The 25,213-nt window shown below is 51.6% G+C and overlaps 2 protein-coding genes across 3 annotated transcripts; both read left to right on the top strand.

The window, feature by feature from the left end:
• Positions 1 to 59: 59 nt before the first annotated feature.
• Positions 60 to 23,767, top strand: IP6K3 (inositol hexakisphosphate kinase 3). 2 transcript variants are annotated; one of them, XM_040535859.1, is made up of 10 exons: positions 60 to 251; positions 882 to 1,121; positions 4,356 to 4,537; positions 9,781 to 10,100; positions 14,781 to 15,003; positions 16,017 to 16,189; positions 16,845 to 17,020; positions 18,210 to 20,382; positions 23,256 to 23,330; positions 23,698 to 23,767. In XM_040535859.1, exons 4-8 carry the CDS (start codon positions 9,917 to 9,919, stop codon positions 18,684 to 18,686), a joined length of 1,233 nt encoding a protein of 410 aa, XP_040391793.1. In that variant the 5' UTR covers positions 60 to 251; positions 882 to 1,121; positions 4,356 to 4,537; positions 9,781 to 9,916; the 3' UTR covers positions 18,687 to 20,382; positions 23,256 to 23,330; positions 23,698 to 23,767. The 2 variants fall into 2 exon arrangements, with proteins under 2 accessions (XP_040391793.1, XP_040391794.1); XM_040535860.1 differs by lacking the exon at positions 60 to 251 and having other exon boundaries at positions 776 to 1,121.
• Positions 20,930 to 24,664, top strand: LOC121059261 (ubiquinol-cytochrome-c reductase complex assembly factor 2). The gene is made up of 4 exons (XM_040535861.1): positions 20,930 to 21,096; positions 23,256 to 23,330; positions 23,698 to 23,767; positions 24,489 to 24,664. The coding sequence occupies exons 1-4, from the start codon at positions 20,959 to 20,961 to the stop codon at positions 24,581 to 24,583; spliced, it is 378 nt and encodes a 125-aa protein (XP_040391795.1). The 5' UTR covers positions 20,930 to 20,958; the 3' UTR covers positions 24,584 to 24,664.
• The last annotated feature ends 549 nt before the right edge of the window (positions 24,665 to 25,213 follow it).

Raw genomic sequence — 25,213 nt, forward strand, 5'->3', positions numbered from 1 at the left:
ACGAGCTTTAACTTCTCCAAAGTCTACTCGTGAGACAGCGACAGTAGTCCGTGAGTCACCGTTGTGTAACTTCAGTGGACAGAGTTGACTCACTCGTGTTTGGTTAGAGCAATATTTAATTACTCTCATAATGTAGGTCTGGATTATGAAGGGGCAGATTTCCACCAGCATGAGAGGTGACTGGATCTGTGGCTACTGTGGAAGTCGATGGGAGCCAGCTGCCTCCTCTCCGGAGCTGAGTTGTTGCTAAGGTATGGGAACAAAAGGGAATGTGAGGCTAAATCTCTCCTCTGAACCTGCATTCCTGTTTAGATGCTTTCACCCAGTCTAGGTTGCTAAGTTACAGCTGAAATGTATTCAAGGTTAGGAAAGAGTCTTCAGTTTGGTGTAATTACATGTGCTAGAGGATGTTTGCTTTGAACCAAGTTGCCAGGATGTTTTCCGTGATAGTCTTCCCTCTTTCATTTGCAATTTTGGGAGCACAGAAGACCGGTTTGATGCCGCTCTTGCTGCCATGCTCCTGCTTGTTCTGTACAGGCTGCATTGATGGTTTCTACGGTACTAGCAGTTTTCCCAGAATCCCAGCTCCATTCAGAGAAGAGGGAGCTCATCTCCCTTCCCTGCTCATTGCTCTGCTAACACCGTGCATTCACCCAACCTGAGCTGCTAACATCCCCCTCCCACTTTCTTGCAAAGTATTAAGTTTCTATAAATAAACTCTCAAACAGTGGGCTGATAAAGCCATCGCATCCCCTCGCTGTCAGAAAGGAAAATATGTACCAACAAGGAATCTAAAATAAAATTTGCCCTTTATCTTTTCATTTCCTGCTTCCATTTAAAGCCTTTCACATTAAATGTTTTGTCTCCTGCTGACATGACAGCTGATGCTGTGCCTTATTTATGGGACGCGGAGTCAGGGCACCATGCCAGTTCTCCTGGAAAGATCAACGTGAACCAGAGAAGAAAAAAGCACAGACAGGGAGCCCTGCCCAAAGGTGCCACCTGCCAGCACTGCCCCCTGTCTGAAGCAACATCTCCCCAACGCCTTCTCCAGGATTTCCAATGTGATTTTGTTCAACCTTTAAAGCAAGGGCCCTTGAACTTGGGACAGGTGCCTCCAGGTAGGTGTCTCCAAAGGATTTTGGATACCTTAACGCACCGAACCTCCCTGCAGCAGAGTAAGGTGCAGTCAGACAGAACCAGGTCTCTGCCCTGCCTGGCCACCACCGTCAGCTTGCAAACAAGCAAATTATTTTTGTTTGAGCGCTTCTGCACTGAGGGAGGCTGGTAAGGTCTGACCCAAAGCCCGCGGGTGTCTTTGAGTTGGGTCTCCAAGATGAGACCACAAAACGTTGTGGAAGCCTTGTTTGACTCCCAGCTGGTCCACAGGGCTGGATTTTTGCACCCTGGTAGCCCCTGGGCTCCTCCATCGCCTACTCCAGGCAAAGCAGCTCCTGGGGGCAGGACCTTCCACGACCTGACCTCCGATGGAGGAAAGCACCTGCCCTGTTTTTGTTGACAGAGATCTTTAGGGCTGGGTTCAGGCTGTTTACATCTCCACGCCAAAACATCTCCCTGTGTCCAAACAGCAACAGCAGAGGAAAACATGCTGAGGGTGGCCAGGAGCTGCTGGCCACCAGTTGTGAGCAGGGCTCACAGGGTGGAGCTGAGCAGCTTCCATGTAAAACAGCTCAAGAATGGTTCAGGGGGGTTCCCCACGCGCTGTGCTCCCCTTGGAGCTCCTGGTTTGCTCACAGAGGTGGTGCCAGCAGCCAGGACACCTCAAGGAGGACTCCTGCATTTGCCAGCCAGCAGCTGAGGCTCCGGCAAGGTCCTGGCCGAGCTGTGTCAGGATGAGGCCCGGCTCTGGTGCGGAGGGTACCAAGGACCCAAGGATCCTGAGCCTCCCGTGCTGGCTTGCTTGAGGCTTGGCCTCCCCTACTAACGGCATTCCCACCCTGTCCCAGTCCCTGCCCGAGCTGGCAGGGGGTTGGTTTCGGGACCATGTCTCCATCAGACGGAGGCTGCAGCCTTCAAGCCGGCCAAGGGTAATAATATCTCCGTGCCCGTAATTAGTTCCTAATTAGCATAGTTTTAATATGAGGCGGGCTTGCTCTCCCCTTAGAGCGCTCTGCTTTTTACAAGAGGCTGAGTAATTGCCTCTGCGGCTCCGCGGCCGCTCGGCAGCGGCGATCAGCCCGGCTGCTGGCGGGGGCACCGCGCGGGGGGCCGCGGCCCCGAGCTGCTCGCGGGCTCCGGCTCGGCGTCCTCCGTGCGCTTGTTTTTAACGGAGCAAGAGCTGCCGAGGTCTCGTCTCCCGGCCCGGCGGTGCGCCTGACACAAAAATGAGATCGAAGCAATTAGCGCAGGCATTAAAAATGCATGTGATAGCAGGGCGGGCTTCTGCAAGGGGAAAAGGGGGTGCTGGAGACGTGCTGGGCGCCGCAGGGCGAAGCGGGGTGCTCGGTCCTGCCCCTCGCTGAGCTGGGGAGCGTTGCCCAAGGGTCTGCCCTCCTCCTGCCAGCTTAATAATGATCAGATTTAAAACCGCACGCGAGGTCGCATCCTTCAACAGGGCTGTGGCTGGAGGGAGCCCATGGGCAGCGTGTCCCCGAATGTGTGTAGGGCCCGAGTGGCTCCTTGGGAGCCTCCTGGTGCTGATGCAGCCGGATGATCATCGCGTTTCAGTCCCCGCTTCCTGATTTATTGGGTGCTGCTGAGGTGCCTCCCGGTTTCCTTACAGATGGTGGCTTGTGAAGGTCTCGCAGAGGCTGTGGCCCCCGGTCCAGCGAGCTGCTTTCTCCCCAGCGTGGTGGGGCTGCGATTTCCCCAGCCCGGTGTGTTTTAGTCCCAACCTCTCCTGTCCCGTGGAGAGAGGGCTGTCACGGTGCAGGCGAGGCCAAGCAGAGCTGAACCACGGCTGGGGGAAGCTTCGCACCCCTCGGCAGCAGGCAGCGAGGTACGGGGCTGCCCAAGCGCCTAGCAAAAGGTTCTTGAACCTTTTGTGGTGAGGGCGCAGTGGGGGTAAAAAGAAAGGCTGTTGGCAGGGATGCACCGCTGGCTGGATTCACAGAGTGCCTGCGCGGGCTTTTTTCCTTCCGAAACCAAGCTTTTTTCATTCTCTTTGGATTTTTTTGTTTGTTTGTTTTAAGGCACTTTCCCAAGCTAATACAGCAGCATAAAGCAGAGTGAAGTCAGGACTCAGGCAGCGGGGAATCAGGGGCTGTGTTTTATCCTTGCCTTTAGTCTCAGCCTCTGCCCCCGACTGTCAGTTCGATCCCTCCGGCCTCCGTGGTCCTGTTTTCTCCCCTCCAGTTAGCGAGCATTACCGTGTCCCTCGATCATTAGCTCAGCAGCAAGATTTCCTTCCCAACCTCCCATCGCCTTGCTGCCCCGCTGCCCTCCCCATCGCAGCCCCACTTGTGGGCAGGGATTTGCTGGTGCCCCCCCTTTATTTTATCCCTGGGACAGGAGGGGAACGAGCACGGGCACCTCCTCGTCCTGTGGGATGCCTGTGCCGTGCGTCCCCAAAATACCAAAGGGGTCTTGCTGGGACACGCCGGGCTGGCAGCAGCAGGCATACGAGGAAGGGTGCCCGCAGCGGGGTGTTTGTGTCCCCAGGGGCGGAGGGGTGCTGGGGAGCCGGGGGCACGCGCTGTCCTTGCGGCGCTGGCAGGAAACTCTCCGGGACTTTTCCACTCCCCCGCCAGTCCCAGCGTGCCGGGTGTCAATTTTCCCTGCACGAGGCCCTTGGCAGGATCAGGGCCGGGCGTCAGCGGGCTCCGCACCCCGATTCCCACTTCAGCCCTCACCTGCTGCACGGATTCGGGCACAGCCCGGTCTCGCCCCCCGCCTCCCCTTTCCAAAAATACCTTTCCTTTTCCCAGGCCCATTAGCTCATCGGTTCAGTCTATCCCAAGCACCCCAGCTCCTTCCGTTGCCTCCCTACCGTGATTCCAGCCCCTTTGCCCCATCTTTCCCTGCACCGTCCCGGCGTCTTTCCCATAGCAAACAGCCGGAGAATTTGCTTGCTGAAGCCCCCAGCTCAGCACCAGCCCCTGCCCTCTCCCTGCAGGGCACAGCTGGGCCCCAGCCTGCTCCTGAAGGGCGAGAAGCAGCAGCACCACAAGGCTGGGGGAGCTTTGCAAGCACCGAAATAAAGCAACGATTGTTTGGTTTTCCTGCAGAGCTGGTTGCACGAGAGAGCTGGAGCATGGCCGCGGTTTTTGGAAAACCTCGCACATGGCCGGGGCGCTGCACCCACCAGCCCCCTTTCCCCCAAGCCTTAACCCTCGCGCACACAGCTTTGTTTTCCTTTAACGCCCTAGGCTGTTTTCTTCCCCTTTAAACCTCAGCTGTCAGCTGGACATACCAGGAGCTTGCCAGAAATGTCGGCGGCGTCAGGTGATGGCCCAAATGTCTGCGGGCTGCCCCCCCGCTCCCTCACTTCTCATCCTCGAGCGACACCGAGCAGCAGCAAGAGCCCAGCCCAGGCAGCACCAGCGCCAGCAACAACTACGAAGCCAGCGGCCATCAGGTGAGGGCCAGGGCAACCTCAGCATCGGTGCAGGGTGGCCAAGGGCAAGGTGGCCGAGTGCTTGATTTTGGAGAGCTGTTGGGGCTGTTGGAAGCCACGGCCGTGGCTTGCAGCGAGGGATGGAAGCAAGGGGAGAGCAGCACCCGGGTGGGTGGGAAGCTCTGGAGCAACCCAGGGCGGGTGAAAAATGAACATCGTGGCTTTGGGTTCTCCATCAAGCTTGTGGCAGTGCTGGGAAGCATGGGGCGGGTTGGCACCGGGGCAGAGGGGTTTGGTGCTGAGGTCCTGGTGGTGCCGGTGCTGGTCCAAGGCCAACGGGAGCCGTGCCGGAGCAGGGCTCGGCAGCGCTGCGGGGGAAAGCGAAGGTCGGTTTTGATCCAGGTCCCTGCTTGTGCACAGCTCCTAAAAAAACTGGCTGGAAGGTAAGGGAAAGCACGTCCAGGTCAGAGCCCCGAGGTGAGACAGATCGGTGTGAGTGTCCAGATGAGCCTCCGGTGCTCAGCCAGTCTGGGCCAGTTTCTCAGAAGCAGCCCCCGTTTGTGGGAGAGCTGCTCCCTTCCCCGGGCTCAGGAGCTGACGAAGGACCCGCTCGGTGCGTGTCCCCAGGCAGCGTGGCCGTCCCCAGCCAGCCTGCCCTTCGTGGGTACCTGCTGGCCAGGACAGGCTTGCAGGAGCTTGGTTTTAAGCGCACACAGGGGAAGAAGCCCCGAGCAGCTCAGGCTGTGCCCGTCCATCCTTTCTGTGGTCGCAGGGCTGCTGTGAACCCCGTGTCACGGCGTGGGGTGGCAGGGCTAGGACGGGCTGAGGGAGCTGTGCCCGCTCCCTCGGGACCCAGTGCCACGTCCCACAGCAATGGCAGCCCTTTAGGTGCCATCTCAGGGCAGCGAGCGCTGGGTGTGATTAAAATGTGGGGACAGATTTATGGCCGGGCACTGGGAACCCCAATATCGCTGCTACAGGTGCTGGGGTACCTGACCTGTGCCTATCCCTGTGCTCACCCCATCCCAGCAGCGGGAACGGGTGTTTTTGGGACCAGGTGTTTTGGGGGCCGGTCCATTCAGGATAACGCGGCTCCTTTCCCTCCCTCCTGATGCTTCACAGAGCTGCCAAATAAATCCTTCAGTGCAGCAAACTGTATCTTTGTATCTTATTCATGAGGGACGCGGGGACTGGTCATAAAGTTTATGAACGTCATTTTCTTTCAAGAAAGGAAATACAAGATAAAAGAGCTCAGGGTTTCCGCACGTCAGGATTTATGGCTCGAGCTGGGTTCCTGCCCCGAGAGCTGAGCTGTTCACTCCCAGCACGAAGCTGGCTGTGGCTGCGGTTGAGGGAAAAGCAGGAAAGGTGGAGTGGAAATTCATCGAGAACCGGTGCTGTGCCCGCTCACGGCCCATGCGGGATCGCCCCGATCCTGGGCGACCCAACCTCAGCGCGAAGGCTGAGCTGAACCTGGCGCTAAGGCAGCCCCCACCGGAGACAAGAGAGAGGAGCTGTATTTATAAATAACTCCAGAGCTGTAATGAGAAACCCGTCTGTGCGACAGGGGGGAGAGATTTGGGCATTTTAGCTGCATTTGCACCAGGGAGCAGGAGGCTGGCAGGGGGAGGCCGTGCGGGATGGGGTCTGCGCTGGGGGGAGTTTTTGCTGTTTTGCAGCAGCCGAGGGGGGCCGAGTTTGCCTTGACACTGGCAGGATGCGTGCTGGGCTGGAAGCACTCGGATGTTCCTTACGGCCAAGGCTTCGAGGTGTTTGGAGGCACAAGGCCAGAAACTGAACAGCAATGGGGCAATTAGGTTTGCAAAACACCGCCGCGCGTTGCTCCCAGGCTGGGCTGGCGCTCGGTGCAGGAGCTGGCTTTGAATCTAGGTCAGCCGTGCTAGCGAGAGCTACGGACGCGCAGATCTCCTCAAATCAACAGCCAAGTTAGTTTCTTGCCTTTTAATTAAGGAAAAAAAAAAAATAATGTTAAAAAAAAGAGCAGCACCCTGCAGTGCTTGAAACAAGGCTTTGCAACCCCGCTCCTCGAGGTGCCCAGTGACACTGAGAGCCTGGTCTGTGTTGACAGGGCATTGGTTTTTACGGCAATTCTCCTTTTTTGATATTCCGAAGAGATTCTGCGAGCAGGACTCGGTGAGCAGGGCTGGCTGGAGGTGTGCGCATCCTCCCGGAGCCGGGCTGTGTTTGCCCCCGGCTGTCGGGCCCAGAGCTGCGAGGCTGCCGTGCGGGATGGGACGGAGCAGGCGCTAATTAAAGCTCGGAGAATTTCATCCGCTTGATTTCTTTTGGCCGTGCTTAGAGTTGGGAGTAAATAGACTGCTCTTCGTAGCCTCTTCTGACATTTGGCCCCAAATGAGAGCAGCACAGAGGGGTGCAGCACCCGGCAGGCCGTGTCCCCAAAAGCCCTGGCCAGCGCGTCCTGGCCAAGCCCATCCACGAATTGCAGGAGGCAGAGCCGTGGTTTGGCCGGGGTGGAACAGCCTGGCAGGTCCTGGGGCCGCACACGCGAGTGTCAGAAATGCAAACTGCCCTCAGGCCAGCGGTGTGGTGCTGGGAGCACCGCGAGGGAAGCTGCCGTGCTCTGACAGCGGCGGGGAGAGAGCTGGGGAGATGCTTCCCTGCAGGTGTTGTCGTGTCTCGGGCGGTTTTTCTGGGGAGGGGAGTTCCCTGTAAAGAGAAATGTTTTCCTTCACCCAAATTTTCTGCCTCTTCTTCATCTGCAGTGCCTGGGTTACTTCTTCATTTTAGCTGGAGGAAAAAAATATTCAGGGTTTCTCTGGTTTTATTTTTGAGGATACAGATTTATCTGTAATTCCATGTATTTTTAGTGACGTAAATATCTTTTGGCATTCACGATAACTTGAGCTGGCAGAAGTGAATTATTTCAAGTGTCTTGTTTCAGAGGAGCTCAGCCCGGCTCAGTGAGTGTCTGCAGGAACATTTATCTGCGCAGAATGAACGAGCTGCTTCAGAACAAAAAGTAAATGAAGAGAAGCCCTCTCTCCCTTGTGCAAATCTTGCTCGGAGTTTTGCTTAAGAGCAAACAAGAAGAGCCTTATCAAATTGTGTTTTTTTCTCCCTGACTCTCTTAGCGATGCCAAGGCTCCCAGCACTGCGTGTTGTGTCAGCCGCGTTTCAGCCTTGGACTGTCTCTAAAGCAATAAATACGAATTGAAGTCAGGTTGCACTCTCTGCTCCAAAGAGGTGTTTTGACAAATGTGCTTGCTTTTTGCTTTTCTCCCTTTTTCAACCAAGGGAGTGGAAAAAATAAAAAAGGAAAAAGGAAAAACAAAACAAAAAAAAAATCACAACAGCAAACCTACAGCTTTCAAGGGAGAAATCCTCTTTAAAAGTTGTTGCAACTTAACAAAATGCTAAATGCTTTTATTAACTTCTAGAAAGGCTCTGAAGAGCTGCTTTCTTCCTGGGCTGAAAAGCACTCATCCAAGTGGCCTGGCTTTGTTCGCTCAAGCTGGTGCAGGCTGGTAATTGTAGAGTAGAAATTCCTTTCTGAAGTGTGCAGTGACGAAAGAATAGAGAAGAGGGAGGAAAAAAAAAATAAAACAAACCACCTTGGGGGATGCTGAAGGAATGAGCTTTGCAGGTAGGAGGGTTTCTTCTCCCCCTGTGCCTCCAACCCACCTCATCCGACTCCTCCAGGTGAAAAACAAAGCGGGCACCTGCGTGGAGAGCCTGCTTGCTCGGAGGTTTAATTACAGCAGGAGGAGGGAGAAGGGGAAATGTAAGCGTCGGAGCTTCGGCTCTTTGCGGCGGGGCGAGGAACGCGCTGCGTCTCGGAGCTCGGAGCTGGCAGGTGCAGGAGGGAAGAGACCCAGAGGGAGCGGGTGTCCTGCCATGGGGCACCTGCAGGTTTATGCCGCCCCCCCCTTGGCCACCAACATCTGAGAGCAGTGGCTCCGTGTGCCCCCTTCGTGGCCCTTGGCTATGGAGAGGGTGACGGCACTGGCCGCGGGGTGGCAGAGGCGATGTCGCACCCACCCAGCTGTGCAAGCTTTGGTGTAGGGAAATGGACCTTCCAAAGATGTTATCCCCTACCGCACTGAGTTTCTTCTAGCGAAACTGGGATGCCAGAGTTCCCAGGCTGGAGAAATAACAAGAAAGTCACCCATATTAGCAGGGGCAGGCCAGTCAGGGCTTTGCACGCTGCCTTTGGAGGGCTGTAGGAATACGAACTGGCCCTCAAAATAACAACAATATATGTGGGGTTTTTTTCCATCACTTGTAGTTTGGGGTTTGGAGTATCTTCCTCTGATTTTACTGCCTTGATGGTATGGAGCCTGATGCTTCCTCCGTGTAAATATTTCATCTTCCTTTTTATCTTCCTCAATGGCTGCAGGATTCCCCTGCCCGATGTCCACCAGAGCAGGAGCATCCTTGCAAAGAATAAAGTGAAGAAGGGAGAGGGTTTGCTGGGCGCTTGCGGGAGAAGCCAGGGTGCTGCTGCCGGAGTGTGTCAGTGCTTTTCCTACCTTACTTACGCCAGCAACTCGTTCCTGCCACAGCCACGGACGGATTTCTGTCTGGGGCTGGAACTGGGAAGCGAATCCTCCAGTCGGGCTCTGTGGCAGCGTGGAGGGGCCGAGGGAGCTGCAGCTTGGGTGGGAGCCGTGCGGGTGCTGCTTTGACACATCCTCGCACTGTGTGCACGAGCACAGTGCAGGAAACGCTCCTGGTGGCACTCAGGTGTTAAATGGCAGGGAATGTCCCAGCCTCACGTTTCTCTAGGAGGTGTAGAAAATGTCGCTAACCCCACCGGCAGTGCTCAGGGGCAGGGAGCTGCCCAAGGACAGCAGCTCACAGAGGCTTTATTAATAAACCTCATTCGCGAGGAATGTCCTAGCTTGGGGAAAGACTAAGACCAGCATTAACACTGTCTCATAAGGCAAACTGAGATTGTTTCACAGCAGGGGTGGTATTAATACAGTGTATTAATAACCCGGCATTCCTGGTCCAAGGAATGCCCTGATCCAGCTGGTTCGATGAGGCCACCGCATTAATTTGATAGCTCCTCTCCATCGTCCCCCTCTGTGTCTTTTACCCCCAACAGGTCTAAATCGGGTCTTTCCTGGACTCCGCGTGTCACACCAGGGCTCCCTGCCAGTACCCGGGGCTGTGCGAGGCCAGGCAGCGCTCCCAGCCCTGCCGATGCTACTGCAGGCGGTGGCTTCGTGGTGGCTCGTCCCCCCCCTTCTCATGCTCTCCCTTTCATCCTCTGTTTGCAGACACCGTCAGCACCACGCTGAGAAGCCACACGGGGTGAGAGCCCGGAGCCGGTGTGGGGCGGCCCAGCGCAGCATGTCCCAAAACCCGTCACCCCTCCGCTGCCACTGACCGGGAGCGAGCCCTGCGCCGAGCAGCATGGTGGGGCAGAGCGAGGGCAGGAAGGTGGTCCTCCTGGAGCCTTTCGTCCACCAGGTGGGCGGCCACATGAGCATGATGAAGTACGACGAGCACACGGTCTGCAAGCCCCTGGTCTCGCAGGAGCTGAGCTTCTACGAGTCGCTGCCCCTGGCCATGCGGCAGTTCACGCCCCAGTACAAAGGTGCGACCCCGCGCGTGATAAATGGGTGATGGAGGTGCCGCCAGGATGAGCCCTGAGCGTGGGTTCAAGGCTGGAGGGGTGGCAGCACGGGAGGGACGGCTCGGTTGGGGATGGGAAGCCCCTTTGCTCGTGCAGTTCGGGTTTTGTTCAGCGAGGATGCGCGCGCAGAAGCAGGTCTGCGAGGCTGGCTTTTCCCAGCCTGGCTTTGAGGACTTTGCTGGCCGTGGCACCAGATGGGTCGGTCTGACGCCGTGTGAACGGTGGCAGGGAGTGGTGGTAGGAAAGCTGGGGCTTGGAGAGACTTCTCCAAACCAGGTTCTGACAAGTCACACGCTCTGTATGAATGCTGCCAGATTATTTAGCAGCTGGGGATCTCCAAACCACCCCGTGCTGCTGTGCCGCCCGGATGCTGTGGCCAGGCAGAAGCACCACATATTCTGTAGTGGCTTTGACCTGCAAGACAAGTCGAAGCGGCCTGCTTGCACAGGCTACCTTTCATTCCTTGTGGGTGCTAGCCCTCAAATAGACTGCTTTTTCCACGCGATTAACATTTCATTAACCCCAATTAGGAAGCTGGCCCGCTCCTGCTTGGCGCTGCCCTGACCTTTTGCTAATGTGATGCTGCGGGAGCTGCCGCGCCCTTGGGATCACACAACAGCTGGCCCCATACAATAACCCTGGGAGTCGAGATGCCGCTCTGAAATAGCAGCCTGTGAGAAGAAAGGGTTTTGTGCTCCCAGAAAGGAGCAGGGCTCAGGGGTTTTGCCTTTGCCCCACGCCCCCTGGTTTTAGAGGAGGTGAAGGTTTGGGCCAGAGGCAAAGAATTGGCGAGGGCAAGGAAAGGGTCAGGGCTGGCACCAGCATGAGCTGGGGGAGAGGTGGTCCTTGGGGCCAGCATGAAATACCAAGCCTGGAAAAAACAGCACAGGGCTGTATTAAGCATCTCATTTGATGGCTGCTCCACCTGAGCCAAGCCCTGCTACAGTGCTCCCGTAAGCATGGATCCCTAGAAAACCAGAGGCAAGAACCACTTAGCTTCTAAAAATCAAACCCAGCTCTCAGCTTTAGCTATAGAAACACAGCACTGGGTGTCCGTGAGGGTCCTAGCATGTTTTTATTTTATTTTATTTTTTTAAGATATCTTTCCTCCCTCCCTTCCTTATTCCCTCGCTATTTTTGCCTTTACTGCCAGACTTGTGCTGCTCGTAAAGCTCCTGACCCTGGATTTTTGTGAGAGGCGAGAAGCTCAGCTGTCACCTAAAAACTTAAAATATCTTTTGGTCCTTCAGCGTTACGGAAAGGAGCTCAAAGTGTCAGTCGAGGTCTTGATGCACTTCCAATCCAATTTCCCCCTTCTCCAGAAAGTCAGGAGCCTCTGTAGATTTATGGGACAATATTAAAAAGATGCTTAAGAAAGAAAACAAGTCTTCCTCTAAGCAATTTCCTTTAGCAGGAGCCAGGGTTTAGTGCTGGAGAGCTGAGCCCTGCTCTGTCTCTCTAATAAAGACATTAAGCAGTCCCAGCTTATCAGTTCAGGGGTGGCCCGGTTATTAATCCCTTTTTGTCATCTTTTTCTTTTCTATTGCAAGTCCCAGTGAGTTTTGCAATGAGGGGTAATTAAATAGTAATTCTCCTCCAATTTGGCATTGGGCAGACACATTTTTTTCCTGCTTGTAACCGTCCCAGCCCTGAAAGCTGGGTAAATTAAAGAGGTGGGACGTTTTCCCACGAGGCAGATCAGCCCCAGGGGGAATAATCCTGAGGTCTTCATCACCCGCTCACACGTGTCCACGCTCCTCATCTCTATTCTTAGGCTGCAGGGGGGGCTCAGGGATCATTATGTAATGATGACATTATGTGCAGCGCTGATCAAATGTCATCATTCAAATCCTACACCCAGTTGGCTGCTTCAAAAACGTCCACTGCTCACTTAACCCTTTCGAGCAGGTCGGTGACCTTGAGGCTGGCTTTCCCGCACCAGCCCCTTCCAAACCTCCTCCCGCCCCATCCAGAGCTTGCAGGGGGGGTTGGATACAAGGTTGGAGCTCCTGAGGGTCCCTGGGATGCCACCAGCATGGTGATGGCACCAGAAATACCCACTGCTGGCCTTGCTGGCTCTGGGCAAGAGTGGGATTGCGTTGGCAGTGGCACTGAAAGGCAAGCCCCCGAGTACAACTTTGCTCCCAAGCACATCTTTGCTCCCAGACAGATGTTTTCTCGTGGCAATAAAAGAGATGGTTGGCAGCATTGCATTTGTTTTGCACACAGAGGTCACTTGCAGGACATATGCAAAAACCATCCATCCCATAAGGAAGTACATCGGGGAAACAAAAGTAATTGTAAGGCTGGGATGCGGGTTTATGAAGGCAGTGTTCGGGGGGAAGGAGGTGAGATGATCACGTTCACTTGCAGTTTAACTGCTCGTTCTTGCCTTTGAAAATCTCCCCATTAATTTTCATATTAATGTAAGATATTTAAGAACTCTTAGTTTCATGCTATATATAACATTTTTAGGGCCAGATTGTCAGCACTATGTAAATCAGCACAGCCCCATTGACTTGCAGATATGTAATTGGGACAGTTTTTAAGGTTACAGGCTGCTGTAGTGCCAGAACTGAGGCATAGTGCTAGATTTGAGAATTAGATTTTTAGAATCGAGGACTCCGTTCCCCTCTCAGTGACTTCTTAAAGATAAAAGGGCTTTGATTCCAGCAAAAAAAAAAAAAAAAAGTTGGCTTTTTTCACATCCACCTCCCCTGAAAATTCAAAGCAAGCATCTGAGCTGAAAGGAATTTCGCTTGCTCTTGGTAATCTGTAATATGGATTTTACAAACAGGACACTGCTAGAGATCATGCGGGTGATATTGGAGCCTGAGGAAGATGTAGCTCCCAAGCTCCTGCTGCTCATGAGCACCATGAGCAAAGGATTGAGATAGGGGGTGAGTGATATTTTTAGCTAATTAAGGTTTCTAGCCCCATGGAAAGAACCCCACAGGGGTTTCCAGCCCCTGCCTTCCCTGAGCAGAGCAGCCTGTGTGTGTTCCTCACTCATTTCAGTGCGAAGTTAGCGGATTTAGCCCAGCCTGCTGTGGCACACCATTAGGATTAATGCTGATTTTCTAATAGCGAAAGGGAACAGAAGTGCTTGTGGGCTGCACCTGGGCCAAGGTACCCCAGCAGAGGCCGTACAGGGGGCAGGAGGGCACAGCGGGACCTGCAGGGACGTGAGGCTCAGGACCACCCCAAGTCGCACGGAGGTGGCTGCAGCTGTGGAAATCTTCCCTCGGTCGGCAAAACCCAGCAGAGAGGGCTCTGCACAGGCAGGGAGGGCAAACCCCTGTGTCTGTGTTTACTCTCTGCGATCTCACTTTAAACGGAGAGGAGGCAGTTTGCATATTTATTTGGCAAATTTGTTTGGGAGAAGAGAGCTGCCTCGTTTGTAAGCTGCAGAAATGCATCTCCCTGCAACGAGGAGGAGACCAAGCGAGGGCACTCGGGAGACGGCTGGCACAAACCCAGCCCCGCGTGTCGCTAACGGGGGCCCTTTCCAGCGATGAGTTTTGTTGGTCCAACAGCCCAGACCGTCCTCTTTTGGATCTGCCTTGCTGCAGCCAGACTTGAAACCAGCGGGGTGCTGCCGCGGATGATTCACGCGGCTGGCATCCCCTCTGAGACCGAAAGGGCGATGCTCTAAAAATGCCTGCGCTGCCTCGAGAGGCTCGGACAGCCCTGACAGAGGGCTGCAGGAGCAGCGCTGCCCTGAGCGAAGGACTGCTGTTATCAGCCTTTCCCAGAAAGGTCAGAGCCATCTGGAACGCCAGCCACGGCCATTCCTGCTCTGTTATTTGACACGCGGAGGCAGCAGTCCCGATGCCAGGGATGGGCAGAGACTGGGCTAAATACGTGTGACGGGCTGAATGGCATTTGAGCCCTGTGCTTCCCATTAGAGTCAGGGAAAATTACAATCCGAAAACATACGATGGTGTTTTAAGCACTTAGAGCGGAAAGAAATAATCGCCGCTCACGGTCGCATTCCTCCTCAGGAGCGCGTGAGGGTCCGGTCCCTCCCTGCCATTGGGGATCCTGTCATCCTGCCATTAGGGTCCTGGTGCTGGGGAAAGGACACGTCCATGACAATGTGTGGCCATCACGTACGCAGGCAGCGTTGCCAGCCCCTACGCGTGCCTCTGCCCTTGTTCCTGGGGGCTCTCCAGTCAAAAGAAGCAGTTGGCATGCTGGTCGTCTTTGGAAAATTCCCGTTCCCCAACCCTCCCTTTGCTTTCTACCAATGAAAAGCATTTCCACCTTGCCCTGCGCTCAGAAGTGAGACCTTAATCCCTCGTCATAAATAAGGCAGGAGCTCCTGGGCCAACGCAGGGGGCTTTGCTGGGTCACTTGCTGCGTAACAGAGCCTGAAGGAATGGAGGAGGAGGGAACATGGTGTTCGGAGGAGACAGCTTTCAAGCAGAGCCCACAGAAGGAGGGGAGGGAACGTTAGAAAAGCTTGTGGCTGTTTTCCAAGGGTCTCAGACTAATGGTGTTTAATGGGCCTCAAACCAGGCCGGGATCAGTGCGAGGGACCACTAAAACACGAGGGGGCAGCTGTGCTGCTGGTGCTGAGCCTGTACGGCAACACAGGGGTTAACCTCACTCTGGTTTGGTTTTCCTCCTTTCCTGCAGGTGTCATTTCTGTGCACCTCAAAAAGGACAGCCTCGGCAACCTGACCCTGCTCGCCAGCCCCAGCCTGCAGGCGGAGAGCTGCGGCCGGCTGGACCACGCCATCGGCGACTCGGCGGTGACGATATGGCACAAGTGCAAGTGGGCTGCCAGCACCAGCACCGGCAGCGAGCACGCGCTCGTCAAGAGGTGTCACACTCAGCTCACCAAGACCTTCAAAGACAGGTGAGGGTTCGCCACGGGCAGGAGGCTCCCTGCAGATTTCTCCTGGTCCCGGCCTGCTGTTTGGCAGCTGGAGCCATCCCGGTCTCGGTGGGGTTTAACTGGGATGGTTTTGGTGGCACAGCTCCTGGTTTAAGGCAAGGTCCAGGCTTAGAGAACAAAAGCAAGGTCCAGCCTGCTGGCTTCACGGTTCACCCACAGATGGAGCAGGGCAGATTTGGCTACGGCTGAGGTGCTACTGATCGATTTTATGCCTCAAACTCTGCTTTAAGCCCGTTTCCTCCAAGTGCAGCCAGCTCCAAAAGGAGGAGAGGCCCCACAAGGAGAGCCACCAAGCACGTAGTGAGTGCCCTTCTGCTGGTAGCCACACTCGAGGTCGGTTCGATCCTGTCCTTGTCCCCAGAGAGAGCTGTCTCTGAAAGGCATCACGGTGCTCGCAAGCACGCCCCGACCTCAGGACCTGCAGAGGCTTTCCACAAGACATCTTTCATGTCAAATTGGTTCAGAAAAGACCTCGGTCAGCTATGACTGAAGGGTGCAATATTGCTACCTTGAAACCGTTGCCCTCGGTGTGAACGGAGTTAGGGCTTTGGGGCCAGCAAATGACCGTACAAGGAGAACAAATATCCTTTTTGCTCCCTCCCTTCCCTCCTCGAAGCCAGCCCTTGGAAACTGAGAATCATTCCTATTGTAGGACGATTCGCCTGTGTTGTGCCTGTTAGCTAGATAGAGATTCCTGGTCATTGACACCATGAATGGTGCTTTTCACAGAAGCCAAGCACACTTTGAAATTATAATGAAAGAAAATAGTGGCATCCAGCAATAGCTGGCTTTCTGAAAATTACTTTTACAGAGTAACAAAAGATCTCTGCAGTTTGGACATGATGAATATGTTTCCTTTGAGAGTCCCTGAAAATTTCCCTTATCAAGTTTGAGGCTCTACAAAAGAGGAGAGGAGGGAATATTCTCTTCTGGAGCTTATAAACCAAGCATGTTCTTTTGTGTGCTTTGACTAGCTGCCCAGGGAAGATGCTATTGAGGACAGACCTTCAGTACCACACAGATCCACTTTTGGAAGATGCAAACGGAAACCAGCCAGAAAGAAAGAGCTACAACCCCTGGGGACTGCACTGTCACAGGCAGCACCTGAACCGCATGTCCTCCAAGTATAATGAGAACAAACTTCACCGTATCCTTTCTCTTCTCTCTCCTCCATCGCAGCCTTTGCCACAAATAACAGCTCATAAGCAATGTATGTTTTATTGCAGTGGTATGCATCCCTTCTCTGTCCAGCCACTGTGCAAAAAAGGAATATAGCTGCTCTCTTCTCCCACTATCTAAAAAAAAAAAAAAAAAAAAAAAAAGAAAAGAAAGAAAAAAGAAATAAGAAAAAAAAATATTTCCCATAAGTATCCAAGCTTAAGTCAAAGATCCCCTTGGCATACATTTAAAAACACAACTATACAGGAATTAGCAGCCGCCTCGCCTTTTATTTTCCTATTACACTTCATTACCCACCAGTCATGTGAGTAATACAGTTTAACAACTTCCCCCACACCCACTGGGGTGAGGACAGCACTGAGGCAAGGTGTTGGATTGACATCCCAGGGCTACGGTGTCACTAGAGAATGGAGCTGTTGGTGCTTTAATTGGTAGGACTGTACTACAGTAAATTAACTGCAATTGGCAGCAAGGGGCCTATAGCAATGACATGTTGGTAAAATTGGCTCAGAAAGTCTCATTACAGTTGTGAGCTATTATGGAGAGCGTCAGCAGTTGCTCTGATTTAAGACCTCTTTCAATTAGAATTTAAAAGTATTGGGTTTTCCTCAACTCATGCCCAGAATTTCTATTGCTTGAGAATGTGGTATCAAAATACAGCTATCCCTGCATCCTGGACTTAAAGATGGGCACCCGGCAGCACGGAGATGACGCCTCAGAGGAGAAGAAAGCGCGTCACATCAAGAAGTGTGAACAAAGCACCTCTGCCTCTCTGGGTGTTCGCATCTGTGGGATGCAGGTAAGACAGCTCCCCGGTCCTTCTGATGTCTGCCTGACACGCAGCTTGAAACCCAGCTGGAAATCTAAAGGGATTCTTTCCCTTGTTGGTGTAAACTGTAGTAGATTTCTTCTTGTCTCCCACCAAATAGAGGCTGTAAGAGCAAGCCACTCGACTTGTGCATCCTATCCTCAACCAGGGCAGATGCTTAGGGAAGAGTATAGAATACGGCACGTAGAGGGGAACCTTTTCCCATACCCCTGTTTGACTTCTGGTTACCTTCAAGCTGAGAATCTGCCTGTACATGAACACAGATTCTCCTCTTGTGCTCAGCTCCCGGCTGCTGCACAAAAAAAAAAAAAAAAAAAAAAAAAAAAAGCATCACTTGCTCCACTCATGCCTTTGCTGAGCTGTCTCGTCTGATTGCTGCAAGAGCGAGGGGTTTCTTTTGTGCTAAATATTATGGCTCTTCTTGATTAAAATCGCTGCCCTCCCTGCTAGAAATGGAAGCTACGCATTTGATGCACTCACAGTTCTCAAGCAGGTTTCAAAATGTTGTTCTGCTGTGCCTGAAGGATAATTATGACAACGATGATTATAAAGCACATACACTGCAGTGTAAACAGTGTCAAAAACTATGTCCCTTTCTGGTCTCTGACATCCTTCTGCTGAGCAGATTAGCCTTTAAGTTACAGCTGGTATGTGAGCTAATTCTGAATTCACTCTTCCAGTTCTTACTCTGTACTACCACTGCCTCACACACATAAAGATTTCTGCCTGTACCTTGTCCCTCTGTTTAAGAAAACAAGATTATTGCTACCTGTACTAAGAGAAGGAACAAAGATGGGGCATTCCTGTACTACTGCAAACTCCTGACATAGCCAGAGGGAAAATGCTATAAATCAGTAATGATGTGGCTATGACTTAGAGCTATACAGGGTTTACAAAGGGGTAATTTATAGAAGAAGAATCTACACCAGTGGCTTAAATTGAAGAGTTTAAATCTCCAGAAAAGGCAGGAGTTGGGATTCAGTGAGAAGCCTGCAGTACACTGCCAGTATTGTTCAACTTCAGAGGATCTGTGTCTCAGCTTGGGACTGAAATTTTTAGATTAAGGCAAAATCCAGAACACTGAGGGAGGAGGGGGAGGAGGGGGGGAGAGAACAATAAGACATCCACTGAATCTGGATTGTTGCTCTCTTTCCTCAAGGTCTACCAAGTGGACACTGGCCATTTTCTCTGCAAGGATAAATATTACGGAAGGAAACTCTCTCCTGAAGGATTCAGGCAAGCCTTGCACCAGTTCCTGTGCAATGGTAACCACCTCAGAACAGATGTCCTGGAGCCCCTCATCCTGCAGCTAAAAGCTCTGCTCTCTGTCATCAGGAAGCAAAGCTCTTACAGGTTCTACTCCAGCTCACTTCTCATCATTTATGATGGACTGGAGCACAAGGAGAACACAGCACCCTTGGATAATCACCTCCAGGGGCACTTCCAAAAAACAAACTGCACCACGACACATGGCACTAATCACGCCAGAGTCGACGTCCGCATGATAGACTTTGCCCACACCACTTTTAAAGGCTCCAAAGGCAATCACACCACTTATGACGGGCCAGACCATGGCTATATTTTCGGCTTGGAGAACCTCATCAAAATTCTTCAGAACATCTCGGAAGGAAAATGACAAATTCTGTGAAATAGCCTGAATTTACTAGTGACCGATATCCCTGAAAAGTATTGCATTGGGTCAATTGTATGGGACCCTCACAGCTGCTGAATGTCACGTGCACGGTTTGGAATGAGAGCATGGACAGCTTGCTAGGAAAAAACTGCTACGTGCCATTACTGAACTGAAGCGTAAAAAGCAAAGAGCTGAAAGAATCTGTTCTTTCTGCAATCAATCAGAAGATTTATTTTCCTTTCTTGTTTTACTGCTGTCCTTGATTTATTTGTGAGTCAAAAGAAAGCATTACTTGAAAGAGTCTTAATGATAAAATAGGACCTGCTCACCTCCACCACACTCACAAAGCCAAGCAGGCTAAGAATATGTTGTGCATTTGAGTGAGACTATTAAAATGAGCTGGCAGGTCTTAACAGATTGCAGCATTACTCTCATCTCATGCTCAGTGCTACGGGCTGAACACACTCAAAGACACAAGTGGAAGAAAAATGCACACCCTGACATTCACACTCCACGTGCCCAGCGCTGCAAGACTGTTCTTGCAAGTCATTTTCCATACAGCGCGGGTATTTGGTGCTTTGTTGAAACACAAATGTACCAGACGCAGAGCTCCTGGTTCTGTACTGCTTAAGGTGTAAAAGCAGGTGGACCTCAGACCAAGAACTGGACCTTGCAAAGGTTTAATATCCCTGCGGGACATAACAGGGCATGTTTCCTAAACTTTCTAAGCAAGAAGCTCCTTGGGGGCTGACGTATGGGAATTTGATGATCCTGTCAGATGCTAGTCACAAAAAACATTCACGTCAAGGTACTTATGCTTCTAATTAAAAAAAAATAAAATAAAATCAGGGACTAGACATGAAAGTTCACCTACAAATTCTTTGATACAAATGTTGCCTGTGTGTTTGGAGGAGACAATAACAAAAACTTGATACAATGTTTACAGCTTTTGTTGACAGATTTTATTATGGAACAAATATAATTCTTTCCTGCATGGTGTGGGAAACTTGTATGAAAAGTCCTTACACAAGGAATAGAGGTACAGAACCCAGTTATTGGGGAGTGGGGATATAAATAAAGTTGTCTAAGTAACTCTCACCTGTTGTCTGTCTCTTTTTCACTTCCAGAGCATCCTGACGTTATGTTATCTTTTGTTTAGGGCTGTGTGTTTTCAAAACAGCCATTATTTCCACAGGTTTAAATATCAGATCTCAAGGGAGACCCCTTCACTTGTATTTTATTGCATACAGCTGGTAAATTGCGGCAATTTATAGCTGGAAAATGTAAGTCATCTGGCCCGATTGCATATTTTACTTGGCCTGAAGTGGATTTGGGAAGACCTGATTATTTACTGAATGTTGTTCACAGTATTGCATATTTCTTGCCCACAAACTGCAATGACTATAAAAAAAAGCCACAAACACTCTGCTTCAGCGGTGAAAGGATTGAGTCATCAGTTGTCTTGGCTCATGCTTGCGCAGTGAGGTCGGTGCTGAATGTGGCTGACACAACGAACCTGAAGGGCTTTATCCAGACCTCCCTCAGCGTTCGCAGTGCCGCCGAGGCTCTCGCTGGATGCTGCCACCAGGCCCTCGGGGCTGAAAGGGGGGAAGGACAAAGAAGGGTCTAAAGGGAAACACCAGCAGCTGGCTACCTGAGAGGAAGGTGTGGGGAGCTGGGGGTCGGCCTCTTCTCGCAGGTAACTGTGATAGGACCAGAGGGAACGGCCTCGAGTTGGGCCAGGGGAGGTTCGGGTGGGAAATGAGGAGACATTTCTGCTCAGAAAGAGCGGTCAGGCGTTGGGACGGGTTGCCCAGGGAGGTGGTGGAGTCCCCGTCCCTGGGGGTGTTCAAGGAGAGGTTGGAAGTGGTGCTTGGGGACCTGGTTCAGTGGTGACATTGGTGGCAGGGTGTGGTTGGACCAGACGATCTTGGAGGGCTTCTCCAACCCTAATCATTATCCGAGCACATGCCTGACCCCCCTGGTTAATGACGTTACCAACCATTTAACCACCCGCCTGCCTGGAGGCGACTCTGAGCACAACCTCCCCACACGGCAGGGAGAACCAGGCAGGGCTCCTTAGGTACTGAAACTGTCGGAAGCCAAGCCTTGAAGCAGCATTAAAACAGCGGCCGGCCATTGCAGCACCACACGGCCAGCACGCCACTGCCCCCCCCCCCCGCCTTGTCTCTGCGCATGCGCACCCCACCCCGCACCGGCCCCTCTCGCTCGCCGTAGGCGCGGCCGCCGTCACGTGGCCGCTCCCCCGGCCGCCATGGCGGCCACCAGGTACCGGCGGTTCCTGAAGCTGTGCGAGGAGTGGCCGGTGGAGGAGACGAAGCGGCAGCGGGACCTGGGCATCTTCCTGCGGCAGCGGGTGGCCCAGGCCTTCCGCGAGGGGGAGAACACGCAGGTGAGGGCGGAAGCGGCCCGCGGGGCGCTGAGGGCAGGGCAGGGGATGGGGAAAAGGGCCGCGCATGCGCGCTGCGCCGCTGTGCCTCAGGGTCGGGCGCCATCTTAGGGCCTGAGGGGCGGGGTGCGCACGCGCAGTGGGTGTTGCTGCTGCTCCTCAAGGTCCGGCGCCATTTTGGAGCCTGAGGGGGGACGGGGGTGGGGGTGCGCATGCGCGGTGCGCCGCCGCTGCCTCTCCCCAGGGCCGGGCGCCATTTTGGAGCCGTGGGGTTCCTGTCAGGGAGCGGGGCCGCAGCCGGGCTGGGCTGCTCTCCCTCCTTCCTTCCTTCCCTCCTGGCACCGGGCAGGCTTCGCTGTACGCGGAGGCCTCGCACCGGTTGCGATATGTGCTGTGAGGTGCCCCCTTCTAGTGGGTTTCGAACCACTGTTGCAGCGATCAGGGAAGTGAGATGCAGAAAATTTGTCAGGACCGTCGTGGAATTCAGGGTGGTTTGTTTGCTGTGAGGATAGGCTGATAACACGACACGGTGTGGTGTATGCAGCAAAATCCATCACTGCTGGGATGCAGTGGTTTTAAAGCTGGCTTCCAGCTGTAGCTGTGTTGGAGTTCAGGTTTCAATACTGAAATAAAAGAAGCAAACGCTTGACTTGGGCTGCAGTCCTTTACAGGCTTGGAGGTGGTGCTGTGGAATGTAAATGTGCCTTTCCTTTGTATAAAAACATTGTTCCAGGTGTGCGTTTTCTTCTACAATGTGCCGTTATAGGCACCTAATTCTATATTGGTCACCAGAATAAGCTGCAGCAGACATTTCAGAAAGTGCTTACTGCTTTTTCGTATGCCCAGGGCAGCTGAATGTGCTGCACCAATTGGTTACAAGATCCCAAAGCTGCCACTCATCTTGAAAATCTAAATTGATGCCTGCAGCACTGATGTCGATTTGTACGTATAAAGACTTAATACAGTAAAGGGAAATGTGCTGGCAGACAGCAGGAGGAATGTATGAGAAAAGTGCTAGAACCTTAAAAGACATTTTGTCAGTCTAATGCCCGTTTAATTCACACGGAGTAAGATATGCTGATTTTTTTTTCAGGCAATACTATTTCAGCTACCTATTTAATGGCTGTTTCTGCTGTCATTACTAAAACACCAGCAGGGTCACTTAAAATGTGACTGTGAAATACCTTAAGCTGAAGATCACCTGCTGCGTGATGGTGCTTATTTTTAACAGTTTGCCTGTCCCTGTATCCTCTCTCCCACAGCAGCCGTTATCTGCTGTATCAGGAGAGCCTTTCCTTCATTTTCCTGGCTTGCACAGGGGAGGGAGGCATCACCCACCTTGTGCTGAACCTGTGCCAGTGTCCCGAGGACAGATGAGCTGTTTCACTTTATTCTGTCCTGCTGCTCTTCATACTATTCTTACTCATGTATCCGTTTTAATCATTTATGTTTTATGTCATCGAGCAGCAATGCAGAGTTCTGGTCAAGTTGGCCCCACTGTAGAATAGAAAAACAAGTCGACATGCCATTCACGCTGCTAAATAGCTGGCTCTGCAAGGCAGATGCACCTGTTGGAGGCACCTAGGAGAGTTTTAGGTATTAGTAAAATCTTTCCAACTTACTAGACCAAAATAGAAATCCATTTACCCTTCACAAGCTGTACAGTGCCTTGCATGCTGCTTTTCCCTAATCAATTATAAACTATTTTTAGCCTCGCCAGGATTTTATACCTTCCATCCTAGTCCTTATCCTGTTTGATCCTTTAGAATAAAACAGGCGGCCAAACCAGCCTTTGATCAAAGAAATCTCACAGATTTCACAGCACTGGCCAGTAAGCGTGAGAAGAAAACCGTACAGCTATGTTCGCATTAGCTGTGTGTTCGCAGTTGATCTGTCATATCTTTTTGAGCAGAATTCAAGGTTCATTCTGGAACTTAGGTGCCTCATTATTCTTGTAGGCCAAGCTGGTGAGAAACGGAGGGGAAAGAAAATGCGCTGCATTCTGGAGCAGCATAATAGGGGTCGTCGGCATCCTGCATTGTGCTGAAAAAGTAACAAAGATACTCCTTTACTGTTCTTTTCATGAGCTTTTAGCTGAAATGAAATGGTTTTGCTCTGCAGGTTTAAAATAAGACTTGTGTGATACTTTTATCCTTTTCCAGATTGCTGACCCCGAGACCTGTGACCAAATGTATGAGAGCTTACTCAGAATCCACACCAACTACTACAAAAACAAGGTAAACATTTTGGCATTAGCCATCATCAGCCTTTTTGAGGGACCTGCCGCTGTCGGTGCAGTAGGCCACATCCCAGCAGGGTTTCTGGAAATGTAGCAGGCAAATGAGCAGTCAGGTGGATGCTGCACTACCGGGTGCCTTCAGTCTCTCCTGGCTTTCAGTCTGAAAGCTGCAGATGTTTTGGCCTCTGTGACATGTATGAACAATGCAGAGGATAGTTCCTGGTATGGATGAACAGAATTCTTAGAGCTTGACGGAAAATAAGTTAGGATTCTATTATTTGGTGACATAATTATCTGTGTTAGTGCACTACAAGTAACATCTTGTTCTCTCTCTCCTTCTTTCACCTATCTGGTCGTTTGTGAAGTATCCACGCCTGAAAGAAACAAGCTTCACTGGAGTGACAGTGCAAGATTGCAAGATGATTCTAGCAACAGGTATTAATACTGGGATTGATTTGGGAATACATCAGTGCAACAGATAAAGTACATTCTAGGCTTTGTTGTGTTGGCTTTATCACTTCTGCTAAACACCGGTTACTAAAGGACTGAATTGGACTGCTGTGCAAGTTTATTAGGGTGGTTAACAGGGAGTAAATTCAGGCTTAATTGAGGAGATTTTCAGTAATCTAGCAGGACAAAAAGTCGATTGTGTTTTGCAAGGGGCAGGAATAGCAGAGGGTTTGCAAGGGCTCTTTGAGACAGAGTGGCAGGAGCTGTGTGAAAAAAATGCACATTTGCTACATTGCTGGAAAATTCTCAGCTTCTGTTTCATTGCGTTCATACTCCCTTCAGTATTTCTTCTCTTGTATTAGACTTTGAGAGAAAACAGGGTACCACGATGCAGAAGTACTCTCAGCCAAGTCATTTATTAAATGCAGTATAGGAAGCTAGTGCAGTTTTGTTCTGCTCCAGTTCCTAACTTCGATTGCAGTGCGTGGAAACTGAATATTAGTTGTTAGTGATAAGGGACTCCCGGCACAATTGATTGGAAGGGAAAACAAACTTGCCTCAGGCCCTGAAACAGAAATTCATTAAGATGAGAAGTCAAAAAAAGCAAATATATATAAGGCAAAGGGCTTATAAGAGGGCTTTCATGCTTTTGCTTTCCTGCTTTTCTTCCTCTTTCTCCATCTCCCTCTCCCTTCTCCTTTTGCAGACATTCTGAAACAGATGGAAGACATGAAAAAAGGAACATGGAAAAAATTGCGAGAAAGGTTTTCCGCCAAGAAATCTGAAGAGGACTTGAAGTGATAGGCTAACTCCCAGATTCTCCTCTGTATATATTCCTAAAGCTCTGTATGTTGCCATGATGAATAAAACCATTCATTCCTCTTAGCAACAGCATTTTTTGTTCAGACCTACACCTTATACTCTTTATTTTTAACGCCCAGTCTTTTCTTTCTGGAAATCTAGGCCATACCTGAACACATCTGTGATGAAAGTTACTGGATCAATGTCAAAGAAGGAGCTTTGTGTTGCTAGACCTGATCATTTGTATTATGCGAAACAGACCGTCAGGAAATGCCAGAGCACGTAGGTACAACCACGCTAGCTTTAAATCTGCTTGGGAAGCCAGCAGTGGTGATAACATGGAAATGTAGCTATGATGGTGGTTCTCTGTGTTAGCACTGGTAACAGTGAAATTGAGGAGGGATAACTTTAATTACCACAAATTATTTTCCTTTGGGGAAGTCCTGTTTGGGAAGACAGAAAATGACAGGGCAAATGTTTACCATGGTTATGAGAGAGCAGTTTAAGAAGAGTATAACGGGTTTTAGTCCCGTACATTGTCTAGAGTGGTGTGTTGCTGGACAGGCTTCCCTCAGCACGGAAGGAAGGTTCTGTAGGGGTTACTGCATACATGAGGGATGAAGATCGGTT

This window comes from Cygnus olor, chromosome 24, assembly GCF_009769625.2.
Source record: "Cygnus olor isolate bCygOlo1 chromosome 24, bCygOlo1.pri.v2, whole genome shotgun sequence".
Lineage (NCBI taxonomy): Eukaryota > Metazoa > Chordata > Aves > Anseriformes > Anatidae > Cygnus > Cygnus olor.